Source organism: Numida meleagris, chromosome 1 (genome assembly GCF_002078875.1).
Source record: "Numida meleagris isolate 19003 breed g44 Domestic line chromosome 1, NumMel1.0, whole genome shotgun sequence".
NCBI lineage: Eukaryota > Metazoa > Chordata > Aves > Galliformes > Numididae > Numida > Numida meleagris.
In genome coordinates, this window is record NC_034409.1 from 119,828,541 (window position 1) to 119,850,889 (window position 22,349).

Here is a 22,349-nt window from a genome sequence, read left to right on the forward strand (position 1 = left end):
TTCACAGTCAATTTGGAGTCATGGCCCTTGTTTTATCAGGTGTGAAACATGGCATTTGCTCCCTGGTCAGAGTTCTCTCTTCTTCCCTCTCCCTGCCGTTCTCCCTCCCTCTTTTCTTTCTCCTCCTTAACCTTGAAAACTCTTTTATCTTTCTGTTTAATTTTCCTCACTTTTTTGTAGGAAAATGAAAACAATGACTTATAAAAGTCACAGGTGAAATAAAGGGTTGTGAATGCTATTACATGTCTTTGTAATTAAAGTTTGATTATTGTTCCAGTGGTGCCCTTATAAAAGGCTGTGTAAAAAAAGGATGTGAAGACAAGCCGATACAGAGCTCCCATTGTTAGAGGTATATCAGTTGCAGGAATACAGAGATAAGTCCTGCAGTCTGGGTTAGGGGCAATGTAGGCTAGATTCCTCAGAAGCTAGAGTTACACAAAGACACCAAGGAAGCACTGAAACCAAAGAAACACCAATTTCTTCATACTTGGGCTAGCTAAAGCCCAAGCTCATCACAGCAGCCTTCCCCACAATGGTTTTCCATCCTTCCAGGCACTGAGAGTAACAAACATGAACTAGACAAGGGTGATGGGGCAGCTGTGCTCTTTGTGAGACTGGGGAAGAGCCTCTCAAAGACAGAGCAATGCAAAGATGTGTCCGTCACTCAACCCAGCAGATCTGTGGTTTGTTATCTGCCTGGTGTTGACAGCTCTCCTGCTGCTTGCATTTAGCAGCAGCATTCCTTCTCCAATCTAGGCCTCAGCACAGCATGCTGAGGAGGCAAACCTGTGGATGCTGGGGCTCACTTTTGTTAAAGCTGAGAGCCTCTGCCCTTCAGCCACGGGTGTGTCTGTGGCTTGGGTAGGCATTCCCCCGAGATCTTTAATCTAGCTAGACTGGTTACTGACATCGGTTCATCCACCTCAGCCTGGAGCACAGTGGAGGCCCAACACCCAGGCATCTGGCCCGCGTTTCAGGCGGGATTTTCAACCTCACGAGATGCAGCAGCAGGCACCTGGTGTGCAGGGCTGGTCCTGGGTCAGGCTGGTGGGCAGTGCCCCACCTCCACACCAGCACAGCTTCTGCAGCACTTTGCCACACACCCAGCCATCAGATTTTGTGTGTTTTTCTCCATTAGTTTTGTCAATCCAGCTTGTCACTTAGTGTGATATTCCAAATGTTGTATTATTTGGCAGAAATTTGTGGTTCCAGTAGCTGTTACATTAAATTTTGCTTTATTAAAAAATATAGCTACTTAACAATTAATTTAGTAATGTGCACTGAGTGACCTCAAATTGCTGTGTCTTGAGTCTCGTATTAAATCTGTTAGATTCTTGTTGATAATATTTCATATAATTGATCCAATTCTTTTTTTTCTATTTTCAAGAAAACAAAAATTCCTCTATGTGGAATTTTTGTGGTTATTTAGCGGTACTGCACAGATCTACTCGTAGAATCATCTTAAAAACACTTGACAACCTTCGCTGGGAATTACATTAGTTCCCTGAACACTGCTCCATGCTGAGGCTTGAAATTGTGCAGAGTTCTGAAGTACAAAGTATCTGATGGAATAACACACTGAAGCGTGTTTTCTTTATTGGCTGAATTTTAACTTGTCAGTCTGAGATTGATCAAATCTAATGGAGTTTATTTAGGACATATGCTCACAAACCCTATGTCATTGGACTAGTCCTATTGATTTATGGCTTATTCTTGTATTAAAAGGTCTGAAGTATCTTCCTTTTATGTTTTGCTACATTTCTTCCAGTGGAGACATTTTTTGGGTGTTTCTGTATTAGTCTTGCCTCGTAAATAGAGACACAGGTCTGGACCTATCTGTGGGTATATGTTATTTTCAGATAATCAAAGGAATTTATTTTTATCAGATGAAAGAATTTCAGCTTGAAGAACATGGGTTGTTCAGTGTTGTCAAGAAATTCTTCTGTTCCTTGGGTGTGTATGTATGCAAGAAATGTATAAGTTAAATACAGTGCTATTTTTTGTGTGTTCCGTTCATCAGGATTGGTCTCTTTTCTCTTTATTTACCGTGAAGCCCTAAAATAGAAACTGCAGTGCAACTTGGTAAGCAGTCCTAGTATATAAGAGGTACTTGACCTACAAGTTCTATCTTACAAAATAGAGGAAAGTATAAATAAAATGTGATTAATCTGTTCTTAGCCGTATACCAATTTCATACCAATTTCAGGTTTGTTTGTCTGTAATCTTCCATCACAAAAATGGTTTATAAGAACCAGTGAATCAGGGTTTCTACACAATGTATGTGAGGCTGTTACTTTGGAATAAAGACTCAAAAGCTTACAATAATATTTTATAAATTATATGTAATGTTTGCAGATAGAGATTTAAACTTGTTTTTACTTGTATTGCTCATCCATTTGAGTCTTCCGTGCTGATCAATAGTTGGAAAAGACTAAGCCAATTTTTTAAGTTCTTCCTGCAAAGAGCTGACCCAAAGCTGTTTATCCACAAGTGACAAAGTATGAAGTTTTATTTCATTTAACACAATTTAGCATTGCTGGTGTCAGTGGAACTGCAAATTCATCTGCCAAAGTGGATTCATGCTAATAGTCACGTGAATTTTATTACAGTGCTTCTTCATATAGTGCTAGATTTAAACAAACAAACAAAAAAAATGCAATCAGAGCCTGCACAGAATAGGGCAGGTGGTTGTGCAACAGCAAATGGAGGTAAAATAAACTGGAATGCTGTCAGTATTGTGTTTGGATATTAAAAGAAAATACAGGGCATAGCCCTAGAAGGTGTTTGATTGCTCAGCACATTTGTTCTCTGCTGTTGCAGGCAATCTATAAGCACAATCTCAAAATAATTCTGAGTTTTGAGCTCCATTGTAAAACTATTTAAATCATTATCAGTGCAGTGGTAGGCAGGAAAAAGTGTTAGAAAGCTGTGTGGGCTTGAGATGGTGCTGGAGGGAGACGGAGCCCCTATTCATACTCTGAATTGTATAAAAGAGATGGGAAATAGCGAAAGGGATGGGAACAGTAGTGCAGATGGTGAAAGGAAGCTGTTTCCAAAAGGCCATCATCAGAATTGCTTTGCTGTCTTATCAATTGACTTCTCTTGTTTTGTTAGTGCTTTCGCTAACAGCTTTGAGCTAGATTTGAAGTCCACTGCAGTTAAGAATAGGTTTTTTTCCCCCTCCTGTTCTAGTCTTTGCATCTGAGCCCTAAGGGAGAGATTAAGTATTTTTTATCTTCTGCCTGCAGCATCTAACTTGCTCTTGTAAGTGGGTTTGATTGAGTGCCAGAGGTTCTGTTTAGCATTGATGCCAAAAAGCCCACTGGAGCCAGAGCTGGACAGCCTTTTCTGACAAACACTTTGCTTCCAGAAAGATATGTTTAGTCTTTCCAAATGTATTAGAAATTCGGAGTTTAATTTGGTAAACAGCAGTGATGAACTAAAACACAAACAAAACATTATTGAGGTGTTTCCCTCCAGTGTTTCCAAAACAAACAGTGTTGATTTTCTCATGCTAGATTGCTAAGAGTCCCTGAGGTAAGTTCTGTGGGTCCCACAGGGGTGGAAAAGCCAGTGCAGCTCTCACCACAAGGCTGAGGGTGTAAGAGCCCTTGGATTTGCATCTCTTTTCAACCTAATTTAGAGCAGAGAGCTGAGCTATGTTCTTGTTCTCAGACGTGCCCTCCTCATTGGTTTGCTGAGCACACCACCAGAAGGGCTTTTCACTCACTATCCCCACAAGCTGTCTGGCATCATGAAAACAGTTAAACACCCTCTGGGATGCAGGAGGAATTCCATAGCTGGTATTCAAAATCCTCTGTGCTGTGCCTGGGTCATCCCTTCCATCTGCCCACTTAGGCAGAGGGGTGGTGATGCCTGTGAGGGAAGCAGCAGCCTGGCTGCGGCCTGGAGGAAAGGCTTGCTCCAGGACCCGTGCTGGCTGAAGAAAGGTGAGATTTTGCACCGATCCTCCCAAGGGAACCAAGAGGCTCATCCCTGAACTGTGCTGGAGACGGGTTGTGTAAGTAACGCCCAGTGACCAGGCTTCAGGGCACGAGGGAAATATTGCTTCCTGCCTGTCTTGGGAATGAGTCTGTGTGCAATTAATAATCCCCATAAATGAGAGATGCTGATGGCCAGGTATCCTCTCCAGTTAATTGCAGGTCAATAGATGATTATCATGCAGTCCTGAGGATGTAGTGGCTATTATTTCTCTTGGTTCCTTCTGCTGAAACAGTGCCCCTGAGGCTAAGAAGCATCACTTTAGCTCCACAGGGTTTCAGTTCCTTCAAGCAGATGGTTACCAGCATCAGAAGGGAAATGCAGAAACGAAATGATCTCAAAGTGACCGTACGTAAGCATGAGATAATACGTTCATTTAAAATGATGAATTAAATAGTTGATGTGTTTCAATGAGCATTTACACAGAATGTCCCTGTTTGTGTGGGGCCAGTGAAGGAGTGTGAACACGGCTGGCAGTGTGGCTGTGGGCAAAGCAGAAAGGGAGAAGCAGGTACTCAGGGCAGGGGAGCTCACCCAGCTTAGACAGGGAAACTCCTGCTGTCCTTACACGAACCACGGCAGTGGGTGGGGGAAGCCACCGGCTAGAAAACAGGGGGAATAGATAGCTTTCAAAAAACAAATAGCAAAAGACAAGGCTGAAAGTAATGCAGTTACATCCATGTTTTTAAAATATAATAGCTCAGTTAACTGGTAACAGCTGGAAGAAATGGATTCAAATAATTTTCTCTTCAATCTCAATTTTTGAAGAATACTTAGAAAGAAATTATGCAAGCCAGTTGTTGTTACAAAGACATGGCTTGTGTTTAAGAGAGCTACTGCTTGGAAGTCAGAGGTAGGAAATGAGTGCTCTGAAATCTTAGTTAAAGGATTGTTTTATGGTAACAACTGTAGGATCTGATTCCACAAACCTTAAGCCATGTGAGAGTGGAGAAAAGTCTCGTGGATATAAAATATTATGCAAGAGTATAGCAATGTGAGTTTAACATGCAAAATTATCAGGGCCTTTGTCTACGTTATAAATTGAAATGTTAGGTCTCCACTTTGGTGTTAAACAGTGAAAATATACAGAGGAAATGCATGCAGATCTTTATTATATCTTGGGACAGAAATAACAATTTTGCTGCAAGAAAAAAGAGAGGTATCCCTTTTATATCTATGACTTCATGAACTTTCATTAAAAAATCAAAATTCTGTTTGTTGCTAAAGATCATTTTTAACTTTACTTTTTAAAATCTATCCAGAAAACCCTATCCCACATAAGAGCACATAAAAGAAAATAGTCTTCTTTCTCTCTTTTCTGTCCTCTCCCTCTCTTTTTCGAAAGAAATAACTTAAAATATGTGTGCTGTGTAAGAACGTGTGCTGAAGTTTCATGTTTCAGGTAATCTTCTTTAAAATAATGGGAGTCTAGATTGCATCAGTTAGTTTAAAAACTGCTATGCTATTGGTAGGGACAAAATGGGATTAGAGCCAAAATTTGACTGCGTTGCTGCCAAAGTCTGTATCAGATTTAAGACACATGCTTCTGCAAGCTTCCACGAAGGTTGTGAAAAAAAGTTTTAATACAGAGTTGGATTACAGCTCTCTAGCTCAAAACATTGGCCATTACGCTACCATCTGAAGAGGCTGCTGTAACACGGAGCACAGAGCAGAGCAGATTGCTTAAATCTTCTGGACCACAGATGGATTTTGAATACCTCTTTGTGCCCTGATGGAAGATATATTAACTTCATTAACTGGGATCCATACCTGATCACTTGTGAGAGTGTAGCTGCGTACATACAGATACAAATCTATTTAAAGCCTTATCATGATTTTTTTTCAAATGTATCTAAAATATGCCCTAAGAAATTACATTCTCTAGGTGAATTGTTCAAAATAATTGCTTAGAAGAGTGAAGAGCTAGATATTTTCTCTTGCACGTTGGAATCCTTTGCAAATTTATAACAGAAATCTGGAAGCTTTTCTTGTCTGTTGTGGTGATAGAGAAATGCATTTCAAAAGAGACGCCTCCAGCTGTATGACAACAACTGCATAGTAACCTGCGGATTTAAACATCAGAATGTACAAACTGTGGGTGACTGTGAATATTTTCATGATTTCTTTTCTGCATTTGCTGCAAGGATCTGACTATGAGAATGGATCTGTAAAGGTAGGTGATTTTTATTTATCGATAAAGTTAATAATCCACATTGCCAGAATTACATAAACCTCACGTGCGGGGTGGTGGGTTTCTAGCTGTTTTGGTGAGGGGCTTGTTTGTGTTTGTTTTGTTTTGTTTTGGTGATTGTTGCATAGATGTTTAACAGCCATAGAGGAAAGAGAATCTATAAAGAAGTTAAATTCGTATTCACTGTTCAGTATTTTATCTACTTTTATTAGTTATTCTTACTTATTCGCTATATATTTTGTTCTTTAATTGAACTCCTTGTATCACTCATGCAAGATAAAAGCAAAATACAAACCAAAACGCTAGTCAGAGTACTTAGAATACTTTCCAAATGCACTTATTTTTATTTCAGCTATTTATAATTTCAGGAATAAGCATCCCAGTGTTGAAAATCTTCCTCTACAAGCACTTGTTCATCAGTTGCTCACTTGTTTGCCAGAAACATTCTTCTTTTGTTTTAGTAGGTGATGTTGTCCAAGACTTTACAATAAGCTACAACCAGAAACAATAGGAAACATTGACTGGGAAGGAATCTTTCTTCTGAATGTAATACATACAACAAAATTTAAGCCAAAGTCTCACCTTGATAGCAGGATTTTTCAGATCCGATTTTCTGAGACAATGTGAGAACAGCCAGGACAATCATGTAGAAAAACGAGAACAAAAACTGGAACAGGATTCTGAATGTGTAGTGTGTCCAAAAATGATTAATTCAGTGTGTGGTCCAGAACAAATTATCTGTTTCTCACTGACAAAGCAAAACAAGCTAATACTTCTGTTTTCACTTCAAAAAACCTCCTGCTTGCAAGGGGTGACCACACACCAGCCTGTGAACTGCACTGCATGTTGACCTGTGGTTTCAAAAAGAAAGGCTCAGTTATGTGCTTAATTGCAGATTTCTGTTGCCAGCAGAAGTTAGCAGTGGTGAGTGATGTGCTTTCAGGAAGACTAATGGCTTGCCCCTTTGCCTGCTCATTATTCACAGGCTTTTAATTTACAACCTTAACAATCAGGTCTTTGGAGGCAGTAAGACCATTGTAATCATTCCTATACACATTGCCTTCATTCTTCTATATGTTGCATTGCCTGACAAGTCACTGTTAAGTTTCCAAGATTATCAGAAGATACGGTATAGATCACACTTTAAAGGGCTGTGTTTCACATGTGTTGGCTGCTGATTAACAAAAGGAAAAGACTGTGTTTTTTTTTCACATGGCTTGTTCTGGTTCTTTCTGTATAGACAAAGATTTTGAGCTAAGCCATTTATTAATTTTCTTTTAATGTTTTACATGGTGTATTGGATTTCTGGGTTGCTTTGGCATTTATGTTGTGGACTTTTGTGTGTGTGCATATGTGTTCATATCCCACAGAAAGTCCTTCATGTTACAGTGTTTAATGGTACACTGTTTAATGGCATATTCTTACCAATTGCACCTCAGATTTTACTTGTAGAGCAAGAAATAATGTATTATAGTCACCTATAACATTTTCTAAAAGTTCTTTCAGATCAACAGCAATACTGCCTGGATATAAACCATGAGGTCGGGCTGTAGGTAACACACAATTAATGGGACACAGGAAGGGTTGCAGATGGGCAGCCTCCTCCCTTTACCCACTATTACAGCAGTTCAAGTAACCGAGCTCAGCCCAGGTCGCTTCAAGCTTTATATCTGTTGATGGTCTTAACCATCAGCTGGTGTCAGTGTGGTATCATGTGACAGAGTTTCAGGGACTAAGTATTTAACTACTGTATTTACCCCCTTCCACAAAGATCCTAAGTAATACCATGAAAGTTGAAAACCTTACTTACAAGCTGCTCAAGCATCTCTGTTGTGCTTGACTTTTCCTGACCCCATCCTCTTCTGCATACTGGATTCTCTTTTGTTCCCCATCTGCACACCCAACCCAGTAATTCCCTGCCTGCCAGTCCCAGTTCCTTCTGTCCCCATTTCTGTCCTGTCCCTATCCCAGCACCACTGGCTCCCCGACCTGTGCTCTTTTGCCTCTCAGGCTTTGGATAGGTTCCCCCACCATGATCCTTTTTCCCCCCCCATGATCCTCTCCATGTGCCACCCTCCTCCCCACACAAGAGGGACTGGGATACCCCACTCCTCTCTCTGACCGTCAGGAGGTGGCCTCAATTTCTCAGTGGTAGTCTCAATGCCTTGCTGAATCTCTCTGTTTTCCAGTCATGTCTGAACATAGTCTGCATCTCCATCCTAAGCCTCTAGCTTTGTCTTTGCCTGCTCACCATTCACAAGCTTACCTTTCTCCTTACCCCATTTCCTAGTTCAGGTCTCCCCAGACACTCTCAGTCTCCTTGGCTAGGTCTTGCACACCTCTACCAATGTTCAACTTCTTTCGCTTCCACACTCAGACCTGACACCTCCCTTTTTCATGCTGACTGACCCCTGAAAGAGCCTGAAGGAGAGGAAGGGTGTGCTCCTGCTCAGCTCCAGGCTGCAGTGTGGTCAGCACAAGCCAAATCTGCAGAGATTTTAACTGCTAAATCCTGTCAAGCCACTGCTGAGCATCTGTGAGCTGCTGCTTTTACATTTGGGTGGATTTTTACAGAGATATCAGGTAGCATATCCATGCCAACAAATGTTCCTCAGGTGTCAAAACTTCACATTTGTGGTCGGCCACAAGGTAATGCTAGACATTTACAAAGATGAGCTTGACAAAAAAGGCTTTTGTATGGATAAAGGAGATTCATCCTCAACTGCGGTCAAACTATTTTGACTGAGACAACACATCATATAGTCATAGAATCAGAGAATGGTTTAGATTGGAAAGGACCATAAAAAACAGCTAGTTCCAACCCCCCTGCCATGGGCAGGGACATGTTCCACTAAATCAAAAGTTATTAAAATCATTTAGAAGCAGACATCTGGCATGAAAAGTTTCAGCCTGAACATCGAACATCTGGCAATGTTATAAACAACTGGAAACAATCTCAAGATGGGAAGTGGTAGGCAACCTCAGTCTGGGGCAGGTATCCGACACACCTCCTCAACTGAACTCATGTCAAGGTTGGCGGTAATCCCTCTATTTCACACTCCAGTTATTGGTTTCACAGTACCAGTCTGACATTCTAATTCCTCAGTGAACAATTAGATTTCCACATGGGTTTTCTGAAGACTGAACATTAATGTTTTTCATAAGGAAATGCTTAAAAAATTCCCTGTCAAAGTGTTGTCCTGACAACCTCTTACATTTTCAAATACCTCAGCTTGAGAACCACAAACTTTACTGTCTCTTTCCTGTCTCTACTGCCCCCTCACCATTTTTCCTCCCCTAGATCAGTGACAGACATAAGCTTCTTTTTCCAGAATTTTAAAATTAGATACAGCGGTATGTCCTATATTCATCAAAGATGAGGTGACTTTTGCCAGTAAATGCTAATGGTCTGTCAGAGCTACTTCTGTCTTCCCACACAAAAACTGCCTCTCTAATGAGGATCCAGGTCCTGATCTCTGAGAGTCTGAATCTCAAGGCTCCCTGCCCTGTTCTGCCCCTTATTCTATGTATTGAGGAGAAGGCAAGAGAAAGTAATGCCCAAGTTATAACATACTGAAAGCTTTCTTTCTCTTTTGGAGGTCTTCTCACTATTGTAAACTTTCTTTTGTTTTATTAGAGAGATTTCTATGGTTAGTACGCCTGAAGAAAAGACAGTGGATTAGATAAGGTGAGACCTGGAGGTGAACATGGCAATTCTCTGGTACATCTTTTCCCCAGCTAAACTCTTTTTTTTAACTTCAGCACCAAATGTTTATAGAATCATAGAACGTCCCAAGTTGGAAGGAACCCACAGAGATCATCAAGTCCAACCGCTCCTTGAACTCCACACTAGGGGCCGTGCCCACTGCCCTGTGCAGCCTGTTCCATGCCCACTGCCTTCTGGTGCAGAATCTTTTCCTAACCCCCACCTGACCGTCCCCTGATTCAGCTCCTTGCCATTCTCTCAAAACATACTGATACAGGCTTGAGTGGCCATTTTCCCTCCAGCAGGTCTTAGATTCAACAATCTCATATTGACACTGTTAGCAGGACAGAGGTAGAAACCAGCTGCCAAACACAGTTGTCCACTGGCATGCTTTGCTTAAGGTGGGAGTGAAAGAGCACTTACCCATGGTCCTCAGCACCTAAGTGATGAATGCCATGCCCTTGGGTAGGCGTGGAGATGCTGGTGAGCCATCACACCATGAGCTGAAAGAGTTACAAAGTTCTTTGCATTTCTCTCTTCCTGGAGTCAGCTGCATTTTATCTGTGCAACCAAAACAGGACTCTGCAAAGAAACATCAGCAAGTCTTAGCAGAGCTGGAAGTAAGCTTCCATCTCTCTGATTATCACTGATGCTGTTTTTCAGATAGTCAGATCTTCATAGCATTCCGGTAACTGTTTGCAAATGTTGCTGATTTTTTAGAAAAGAGATAATTTAACAGATTTTCTGTTTCATAGGTCCTCTTCCTGAAAGGCAGCTCCTGGAAGTACAGCCAACTGCTCAATAGCTAGGGAAAAAAAAAACCTGAAGGGTGCTGGAAACACTTTCTCTCTTCAAACTAGACTTTTCTTTCTTACACTCAGCTTCCTTTCAAAGTTAAAAGACTCTTTGGAGTAAAGATTATGAAATCGTGGTTTTCAGAACTGTTTTATTATCTCTGTTTTGTCATTGCTGCTCTTGATTCTCTGTGATTACGAACTATGATAGGATGTCCAACAAACCAAAAATGTGTAGAAATGTACTTGCAGCACTCCTGCAGAAACATTTGGCTGTGCTTTTCCTTCAGGAGTGGGGGGCTATCTTAGAGGTTGTGAAGTAAACCATTTTGTTCTGATTTATCTGCTGCTGACTTTCGATGCTACAGTGAGGGATAAGAGAACAATCTTGCATTGTTGCCGTGCCACACGGCATCCGTCCTTGGCTCTTATTGGTTCAGAAAGGAAACTACTAACACACTGCTGCTTTATTGAGAGCAGTTCACGCCCAGGAGAAATAGCAAAAATAAATCCCTCTCAGCTGGCCTTCCAGTCTGCTCCATCTCAGCTGGGATTGTAATGCATGAGTACATAGCAGAGTGCTGAAAAGTGCATCATGCTGTTAAGATTGATCAGATGAGAATGAGAAATTTACTCCACTATTCAGCTGTTTGAAATGAGGACAGCGCTAATTAAAATTTGACATCAGTCATGGATCACTTCTGGAGCTCTGTAGAGCCAAGGGGAAGCAGGGAAGAGGGCAGTGGAGCAACTTCCAGTTAATTCATGATCACAGGGCAACCAAAACAAGCAATCAGCTCAGGCTCAGCAAGGGTTGCTTGTCTGAGGGTGGGTTGCTGCAGCCTGCTTGCACTTTCTGCCCTAGAGGGATTTGTTTGTTTCTATCCACTGATGTGGTGGTTTTGATGCAGCTTCCAGAGGAGGCAAACAGAGCTAGGAAAGGAACAGTGTGCCTGAAAATGAAAAAAAGTGGTGCAGAATCTGGCTTGTGAGACCTCTGCTGTGGTGGCTGCAAGTTTTGCTCTGGTCACTGCTGTCCCCACTCCAGATCTGAGTAAGGTTTGCTGGTGTTTTGTCTCCTGTGTGTCTGCTTGGGAAAAATAGATACAGTTGTTGTAGGTGAGAACTCATTTATCTCTATCCATTAAAAATCTTGTACGGTTGTTTTTACAATTATCATTACATGATTGGGATCTGTGTTTCTTTTAGATCTTTCTCACAGGGCAAGTCCAATTACAAAACTGGCCACTACTGTTTTCTGGGCTTCACTTTGAGATGTAAACCCAAACTTACTACATTACCTGGGGAAAAAGTGACTCAAGATATTTTGCTGCAAGGAGGAAACCCTTATCCCTCCCACTATTTGCCAGTCTCTTGTGTAACTTTCCACCTGCTCCTTACCTTCACAGGACATTTTGCAAATCTTCATAATTCTTGTTGGGACTTGAGGAATGGGAACAAAACTCTTTGTGCCCCTGAGACAGCTGCAGAGACTCCATTTGCTCATGGGAAGACCAAGCAGAATCTGTTCTTTTCTTTGATGTCGTCATGAAAGAGGTGTATATGGGCTTCTGTATCAATGAATAGTGGAACAACTGAGCACAGTATTTTAGTTTGCTCAAATTAAGTAAAAAGCAGATGTCCTTCCTGAAGGATATCTGCATTTTTTTTTCTGTTTTCCCCACATATGACCTAAAGGATATGACCATTCAGCTAGTGGGAGAACACATTTTAGGGTCCTTACTGTCTTGGCAGAATGGCACTTAGAAAAACTGGGATACGTATTTGAACACATGAGATATGATGATCCAGTGTGGGCACCACACGGGTTTAGATAGCAGTGATTGTTCTGCTTGTTATTGGGTCAGGATGGCTTTGTCAGATAGAATCATAGAATTGAATCATAGAATCATAGAATTTCTCACGTTGGAAAGGACCTTCAAGATCATCAAGTCCAACCGCAACCTAACCATACTACTCTAAGTCTAACAACCCACCACTAAATCACGTCCCCAAGCACCACATCCAGACGGTTTTTAAACACATTCAGGGATGGTGACTCAACCACCTCCCTGGGGAGCCTGTTCCAGTGCTTAAAAACCCTTTCTGTAAAGAAGTTTTTCCTGATACCATGTTTTTAGATCAAAAGCATGCTGGTTTAGTTTTGAGAACTTGTCGCTGAATACAGAGCAGTCACCATGTGCATGCGGTTGGTGAGGGAATCATATCTGAGTGGTGTGAAATTGCAAAAAAAAAGTTGCATCATGTTGCTATATCAACCTGGTCTAGCAAGCAGCCTGGTCTAGTGGGAGGTGTCCCTGCCTATAGCTAGGGGTTGGACCTACATGATCTTAAACATCCCTTCCAACCCAAACCGTTCTATGATTCTATGATTCTATCATATGTTACATTGCATGTAGAGAATATGCCATACAAACAGGCAAAACTCTTCACTTCAATTGGCAGTGTGACTCAGAAACCATGTCAGGATATTTTCCTGAACTGCTAGGGAAATATTACTTAAGAAAAATTACAGTTCCAGGAAAATGTGTGCATGTGATTGAGGTAACATAAGTTCACTCGGCATTGGCAGTGGCTCTGCTTTGTGAAGTGACATTTGGAAATCCGGCAGTTCAATTGGCTAATCACTCTTCCAAAACATTTGTCAAGTGTCTTGGGGCAAAAACAGGACCTATGGAAGCAGTAACTGAAGGAACCTTCATCACATTAAAAATATTTTCAAATATTGAAAGAACATAAAATTATCTGATTTTATTCAATTTTCTATTACTGAAACATTCCAAAATCTTTATCCAAACCTCAGTGATTTCCGAAGAATGGACAAATATCAAAACAAAGTGACTACGTTCTGGATATGTTCTTTGTAAAAACATGTAATATGCTATGTTTAACATGTGTATTCTGTCATATTGTTAGCATCTAGCATTGTGTACAATGAAGCAAGTGCTGCATAATGTCTCCAGTTGTATTCTGAGCTGAGCATCATGTCTGCCTGAACACATTGCTGCTGTGCCAGACCAAAGACAGAAGGAGAGCTTGAGAAAACATACTGTTGGATTCCCATCGCTGTCAGTAGTATTTGGGACATACAAGCAGGTTACTGCCATGGACATTTCTGGCAATCTATATCTATCCTTTCATTGACTACACAAATGTACTTTGCATGTCTATGACAGGAGTGGCCTAAAGGCAAATTCTGTGCATAAATGACTAGGCTTGAAAAGGAGAAACTCCACACCGTGGTAGACATATTCTTTTATTCCATCTATCCATCTCAGTTTTCCATCACTGCCCCCAAAATGAGGCACAGTGAGTGCTGTTCCCTTCAAAAGCACACTTGAGCTGCTGTGAGGATGTTTCCCATGAGAGTAAAAGATCTGGCTGTGGGGAGAGAGGTTTATTTATTAGAGTTGTAGTTGATTCTCAAAATATTTACTGGCTGGAAAAAAAAAAAAAAACACCTCATTTTGGTAAAAAGATTTAGCTGGCTGAAAGTGAGAGATATTTTGATAGAATTGTATCTGTCTCTAATTGCTTTAGACATGTTAAAAGTAAATGAAATAATCATGCTTTTATTTCCAAATCATGTAACATTCTGCTGTTTTCACTTCTTTGCTTTGATATTTTGATTCATTCAAACCAAATGTTCAGAGAACAACCAAAATGTCTCATCTCTGAGGATTTTGATAATGTAACCATGCTACTAAAGTGCAAGAAGTCTGGTTTGTTTGCTAAAGGACCACAAAAGATCTATTCTAGTTGAAAAAAAAAACATTCAAAATACAAAACAGCTCTTTTCCTGAAGACATCGGGTATCTAATATGATCTTCAGCTAAATTAGAAACTGTCACTACCTTGACTACTAATCTTAAGAAACAGGCAATTCAGTCTCTTGCCTTCACTAGGAACAAGGCTGGAGCCTGGAAGAGAAGAGTCCGGAGGGAACATTTACTATGCTGAATAGCAAAGATGAAGCAGTCTAGAAGTTGCTTCTTCTCCAGTTTTGGGTCTTGGTCAAATGATATGCTGACAAAGTTTTATCAAAAGAGACTCTCAAACCTCATGTCTCTATCAGTGAGAAATATGAACCTCTCAGATGTGTGCTTCCATCGGTCTCTGCACCCTCATACGACATCAGGTGAAACTATTTGTTTTCTCACTCCACATTCCTCTCAAAAACATACATAATGTGTCTGTCCTTCCTTATGTGCCCTGGCCATTTGCTGCTGCTCTTCTTACAGGGCACTGTGCCATTTCTCTTTCAGCAGCATTGACACACAGGATGAGTGATTCTATCAACACATTCACCCTTCCCTGAGAGGAAGCAAGGAAAATACTCTTTAACTTTGGAGGCAGACAGCAGAGAGGTCTCCCCTAGGCTTTGGGTGGGGAAAGCACAAGTTTTGTTCCTGTGCCTGCTCTTCAAACTTTGAGCTCTAGTAGGGACTGATGGGGGTGGAGAAGTGACTTTCAGGCTTTCCACCCAGAGTGCAGTTTACTGCTCCTCAGCTGTCTGAGCTTTGCAGCCAGAATGTACATCTCTGATGCATTTATATTTTCATTTGTGGAAGTTGTATGTAGTCCCTCTCTGATGGAAAAAATGCTATGGCAGTGGATACATCTGAAAAGCTGAAAGAATTAGTAGGCAAATCGAGGCTTCAATTTTCTGAGAGGACTGTGGAGAAGAATAAGTGTTGCCCTGCTACTTTCCCCCCCAAACAACTTCTTTGACTACCATATAACTACATCTGATGCAACCCTAGGGTTTCTCAACTGTAATTCAGTCCCCACTAATTTTATATTTGGGTAAAGACTTATGAGGCCATTTCCAGCATCTTAAAGAAGATATTCAGTCCAGTTGCATATTTTTTGCAGTCTACTCAGTCAGTACAGCTATACTCTTTTGTTACAATTTTAACTGGAGAAAGCATCAGAGACCCTTTTTAAAAAGTGAATGCTAGGGGTCTGCCTCACTGGACCCACAGTCTACCAAGAGAATGTCCTGACTATCAATACTGTGATTGTGATGATGGCCCAAGTGATGTCCATTTTGGATAAGTCAGTGCACTGAGAGAGATCGATTTTTTTTTTCTGAGCATAGAATAAATTTTTTCTTTAAACAGTCACAATCTAAAAGGACAAGCTCTTGAAGACTCATCCATGCTAAAAAAATTCTTTGAGAGGGCAGAGAAGAATATTAGTAGGAAGTCAAAATATCTCATTGTTTTGTCTCTCTGAGGTCACAATTATTATGAGTAAAAATAGCTTCTTTGTGTACTAGTAATACGTAGATAATCATGTGCCCAGAGAGAATGGAGTCAGGGATGGGACAAGATAGATAAAAAATTCATAGATGGTAGAGAATCAAAATTCTGATTTTAGTGGAGCTGTTGAAAATTAAGATGTATTTTTCTCTTCAGAAATGAAATCAAACAGAGATGATAAAATGAGTGCAAGCTAGTAAGTGTTGGACATGGTAATGTTAGGGTCCTCGTGCTAGATATTTAAAAGCTTATGAAGTTTCTTGTTTATAAGGTTGTAAGTTACTCCTGAAAGTCTGATGCTTTCCAGGTGCAGAAGACTCTCACAATTTTATTATCCATTATGCAACACCCAAAGGATACAAGATGCCATGACAAAGGCAATATTTATAATGATAAAACTTAACACTGGTTGAACCCCTGCTATCTCAAAATCAAAGCCTATTGCTCTAAGCAATATTTTCTGTGTTTTCTTGGTACTCCCTTTGGATGAATGCCATCTTCTGTTTTCTCTTTGTCTTCTACACTTGTAGACGCTAGATTTGGGATTGTCTAATTATTTCATTTTTGAAGCTGACCACTTACTCCGAGGAGCCACAGTAATGCTAGAAATAATAGTAATGATGCAAATCATCAGAAGGAGTTCCTCTTACTGCAGAGATTCCATGGAAGCTTAACATCTTCACCATGCAAATGGCTGTACAATACCTTCAGGCATCACACAGATCTTTGTGTTGACTCCACAATGGCAGGAGCTGGCCTGTTTTCCTGCAAAGAGAGATCAAAACTTCTCCACAAGAATTCTCTTGCAATGTAGAGGTTCCCTGGCCACATCACAGATGATACTATGAGCTACAGCACAACTGAGAAATTACCCCGTGGCTTTGAGGTAGGGAATTAAGTGCATTCCTTCACCCAGGCAACTGCCAGTTCTTGTCTTCAGCCATTTCCAGATCTTTCAGGCTTCGTTGCAGTTTCAGGTCCTGGTTGTTTATATTTGTGTCCTTAAGAAAAAGTGGCCACTGTCCCTCATACAGCAGCTATGCTTTGGGTAAGGAGAGGGGACTTCATCTCGAATGACTGCTGAGCTAGTAACTGACTCCTAGAGAGTGAATGGAGAGAAAAGGGCAGTTTGCACACCTTAGAATGAGATGAATGTGCAACCAAAGCACCTATTTGTCTCCCTTCACTACAGTAGGAACCTCAGATAACAAGTGCATGGATTCAGTCAGGTGAATGACACCCATAAGATCATATTTTTTCAGTTATAGTGGGTTGGCTCGGTTGGCAGGGAGCAGTAGGAAATACATCTCTGCAAGATGAGCCCATAACATTGATGAAATCGTATACTGTCATGAAAACACTTCGGGGAATGCATCAGAGGAAAAAAAAACAGAAGTTATTTTATGGTATAGCATGCATAACGGCAAAGTTCCTTTGTGTTTTTCTTTGGTGATGAATCATATATCTTGTATTTAAACTTGATTGGGTCTAGTTCTGAGAATAGCCTCCAGGCAGCATTGTAATGGGGAGAGCATTAGTTCTCAAAAAACACTTCTGTGTTTGTCTTCTACGTGACTTCTCTTGACCTGAATGTGGCTGCTACTGCTGCATCAAGTACACCACACCCACATACACTTTGAAAGGTTCTCACTTGCTGCCAGTACTCTTTGTCAGTGTCCAAGTGCCCTCAGTTTGTGATGAAACCTCCTGACCAAACTGGCTAATTTTGAAAGATTTAGTTCAAACTTAGCTTAACCATGTTTGGCCATGTTTGTAATACAATAGCATTAAGAGAACCATGACCCTGCTACGCAGCTAAAATCTGCTTTCCTTGGCAAGATAAAGCTGTTACCTTCTTTTTATTGTTTAACTGCTGAGAAGATGGATCATAAAACAGTGCAAGGTTATTGAGAGGTTCCTCAATCATTTGTCCTGGCTCCAGATGCAGTGATAATGTTGGAGCTTTCCGTTGGTATTTGTGCAGCGCTTGACACAATAGAATCTGTGACCATAAATCAGAAAAAAAAATTCCTTTTCAGAAGAAATGTTACACACAATTATAGCTTTGAGGAGAGGTTTATGTTCTACTGTGGATAAGGAGTGCTGAGGTGGGGGTTTAAAGAAAGTAGTTTTGACATCGTGTGAGCATTTGGGATGTCCTTCTTGGGTCTATTCATGGATTTTGATAGCCTTTATTTTTGTCTGTTCACACATACAAAATATTATTCACCGTGCATCTGTTTCCTTAAATAAAAATATCGATAGTTACTGGACTTGAAAAGAATGAATTTTGGGTCCTAAGCATGTGTTTGGGTTATAGGTCCTCAAGAAATTTAGGGCTTTAGTGGGCCTTTCTTTTATTATTGCATTCAACACATCTTTCCTCCTTAGTTCAAAATACCTCCAGGAGATCCTGAATGGGCCAAACACATCATTAATGCAAAGATTATCTGTGACATGCCAGAAAGGGTGGAACATGTAAAAATGTATTACTTGTATTCTGCTGGCTCACTCAGACATCAGTTTGAAAAGGCTAGGGTGCATTTTCTTAGGCAAGAAACCTAGGATCTTGCCAAGAGTGGAGAAAAGCATGGTGCAAACTGCTGATTTACACCATCTGATAGGAGACTTTCAATACTAATTCTGGAGAAAAGGCACTGTATGAGCAGTGCATACTATGAAATTCTGCACGTGTACAACATAACACAAAAAACAAACATCTGACTGTCATAAATCAAAGGGTTAATGAACTCGGCATCTGATTTAAGCTAGCTTCCAAAGTGGTAAAGGCCACTGAATACATCAGTGCCCTTTTGTTTCTTTCCAACACTAACTACTTTTAGGGTTTTTCTGGCATCTGAGATTGCTAGGAAGAAGATAGATAGCCCATTATAGTTTCTTTTGGAAGAGCAGAAGTTGTAATTATCCAAAAATCACAATACTAACCCAAGTTATCATTTCCTGATGTCAATGACATTGCTCATTGCCCAAATACAGGAAAACAGATATTCCTTCATGAGTTGAACAAAGTTTTGGAATATATGGGAGGTTACTGTTATGAAAGCCAGAAAACTTCATTTGAGTACAAATCAGACCTTTAGCTCTGGGTATGAGATCAATTCTGATGCTTTGAAAATCTAGTACTTTCACTTTAATTTGATATTTCTTACTGATGAGCTCTAGAGATAAGAATGAAATACTTAAACCTACTACTTCTACTTTAATTTTATATTTCATATTGATGAGCTTGTAGCAAAAATTTATTATAGGCAATAACATTATGTACATAAGTCACTCCGAAAGTAATGCTTCCTATTTATTTCCATGGGAACTACAACAGATACAAAAAGCACAATAACACTACTTGATAGAGCAAATTCTCAGCTACAAACACTATTTTTCAACACAGTCACCACCATTAGCTCTGGATTTTTGCCAGCAATCAGAAAGAGACAGTATGCCAAGCTCATACAAATCTACACCAGTGGAAGTGACCCATTGTTTCACAGCTGCTATGATGGCATTTTTGCTAGGAAAATGTTGCCCAGTTTATCTTTCATTGACCTGAACAGATGGAAGTCAGAAGGCGCCAAATCCAGACTGTACAATGAGTGTGGTAGAACAGTCCAGCCAAGATTAGCAACGAGTTTCACGATCTTCAAACTGGTTTGGGACCTGGCACTACCATGTTGCAAGACAAAGGTTTTCTTCTCTTCTGTTCTGACTGGCAGTTTGAGCCTTCGGCTTACTCTGAGTCACCATGTAGTGGTCAGAGTTGATGGTTTGTCCAAGATGTATGAAATCCAGAAGGATCAACCCTTTCCTGTCCCAAAAGACAGTGCACATCACTTTACACACTGAGGACTGCATCTTGAACATTACTTCGATGGGGAAGCCACAGGTAAAACATATCGCTCACTGCCTCCCTGTGCTCACATCCACTGTTTGGCCTCCATAAACATTCAGCAAGTGTCGATGAACGTCAGTGGGTGCAATTCTTTCCATATGGAGGAATTCAATTCCACTCCTTTGCTTCATCCACACTTCCATGTAAGATGTCATTTTGTCAGATAGTCCCTCTGCTGCCATCTGTCACATAGCAACAAAATATAACAGGGTATTGGTGAGAAGGTTCAGCCTCTACTGCTGTACCACCAACACCCTCCTGTGTTGTTGTGGGCCAGTATCATAAAATAGGAGGTATTACTTTCAGAGCAACCCTAATAGTTCATTGATCGACTACAAGATATACATTTATCGGTACTAAAAGTTCATGACATTTGAAGATTTCCAATGACATGGCTCCAAAGATTTTTTTTTCTTCTTGGGATCATGTAACTTACATTGTCTTGGCCTTTTATCGATGTTTCCTTCTCTACTTTCTCTCTCTCCCAAGTCTTAATGGAAATTTTCACATTTTTATGGCCAGAGATTATCATTTTTCTAGCTATATGAGCAATGCCAAGTGCAGTGAAGTGCTGTTCTACAACTAGATTTCAGCCATCACAACCAATAACCATGATGATGGTGATGGCTCATCTCAGCTAACTACCAATTTCTGTGACCTAAGAGAAGGGGAGTGAGGGCATGGCAGGGAGAAAAACAGGTGTCCCTTTACACCAAAAGGCTGAACAACTCAGTGTGAGTTTGATCTCATTAAACTTGCACCTGACTCATTTCTTAAGGCTACAGGAAAAGAAAGTGAAAATAAACAAAATCAAAGGACAGTAGCATGCAAGCAGTACAAGATGATAAGAGTGGCAAAAGTTGGAGGTGGAAAGTAACTGAGGAGGGCAGAGGTGAGGCAGGTGGTACCATGACAGGGAGAGGAATCTGGAAGAAAGAGCTGTAATTGTCAAAGAAAGCATAAAAAAGGGAGGTAGGGTTCTCCGAAAAGTTTGAAATAGCATGTGCAGGTGGCTGCAGTCATGAGAAGCAGACAAAAAGTGGCGCTGTTCCTCTTGCTATTTCTCAGGATCTGGACCTCCAAAAAATGTCAGTAGAGATTTGGCTTTTTGCATGGTACCCATTCAAGATCACTGTGAGAGGGGATAAAGTCCTTAATCATCACACTTGTGGTAGATTTAGCATATTTTATATTTTCAACAATATTTCCTATTTTAAAACACTTACTCATCTACATGCAAAGCCGTGCTCTTCAAAGTGTGTTTTTGTTTGGTTGTTTTCACACAGCCTGAGTATGTTTGTCTATAACTAAACAGGGCTTGATTTCAAACTGTTATACATGAAAGAAGTGTTCACATCTGTGTGATATTAGCAAACACACTGTACACCATCTATCGTACTACCTGAGGTCATGAAATATTCTGTTTTCCTTTTGATGCTGTCCTTTTCAAAACAGGTTGACTATAAATGTTTGCTTGGGAAATATTTTGTGACCACACAGTACTGATTGCCACTGTGCCATGACAATAGAATGTTCCATCTGAGGCTATAGTGCCATGTCCTGCTGGTGTGGATAGCTACCTCTGTAAGTCAAAGTGTATAAGGATGGGAGACATTCTAGATAAAGAAGTCTGTCCATGCTCTAGCATGAGCTTAAAAGAATAAATGAGATGAATGTATTGTAATAGTCTTAATGAAGTCAAAACAAATATGTAAGGCAGTATTTATTGCTCCTGTTTTGGCATCTAGGTATACTGGAACAAAATGAGATGTTTCTTTTCAAATGTTTTATATCCCAGATAGTTGCAATGGTACTTGTTTGATCAAAGATCCACAACACAGATAATTCTTGTGGTCTGGTGAGCCTTTGCTTGCTGGCCAGTTTAAGTGCAATTTCAAATGAGTCATGCTCTACAAGTATTTCTGTTGTTCTGTATTGGCTGTAGAGGGAGCTGAGAGCAACTAGGCACAGACTCCATAGATGCCCACACTGTAAAAATCTACAATTCCTTGAGATTCAGTGCTCTCTTAAAATCTATCTGTGTCTTCCATTCACCATCATGCCTAGTGTCTCTAGTGCTCGGAGTGATAGACAGCACCTTATCTCAATACTGCTGTCATTATGGGAAAGGACATCAGCAAATTCTGTATTGGGTTCCTGTGAAAGTTATAAAATCACCTGTAAATTCTGTTCCCTCCAGTAAGAAGTCAAATATAAGAAGAAGGAACACAACTCTTACGGCATTGTGCTGGGAGGCAATTGGCTATCCCATTAACCAAAGAGCTTGGGTGCTTGTTAGGAAATACAAAGGGTAAAGGCAGCTGATCCACTTCAGGGTTGAACAGCCCTGGTGACACTGAGAAAGATTTGAGTTGACAGAGAAACAATAACTCAGTTCCATGGATTCTAGGTGAGTTTTGGATGAACACGATGTACTTGATTAGGATTGATCTCTAATGACTCC

General features: G+C 40.5%; 1 protein-coding gene across 1 annotated transcript in view; it reads left to right on the forward strand.

Moving 5' to 3' along the window:
- Nucleotides 5,529-22,349, forward strand: part of VEGFD (vascular endothelial growth factor D) — a 33,219-nt gene continuing 16,398 nt past the window's right edge. The window contains exon 1 of the mRNA XM_021409836.1: nucleotides 5,529-6,175. Coding sequence (XP_021265511.1) covers nucleotides 6,086-6,175 — 90 coding nt within the window. The 5' untranslated portion in view covers nucleotides 5,529-6,085. The remainder of the gene's footprint in view (nucleotides 6,176-22,349) is intronic.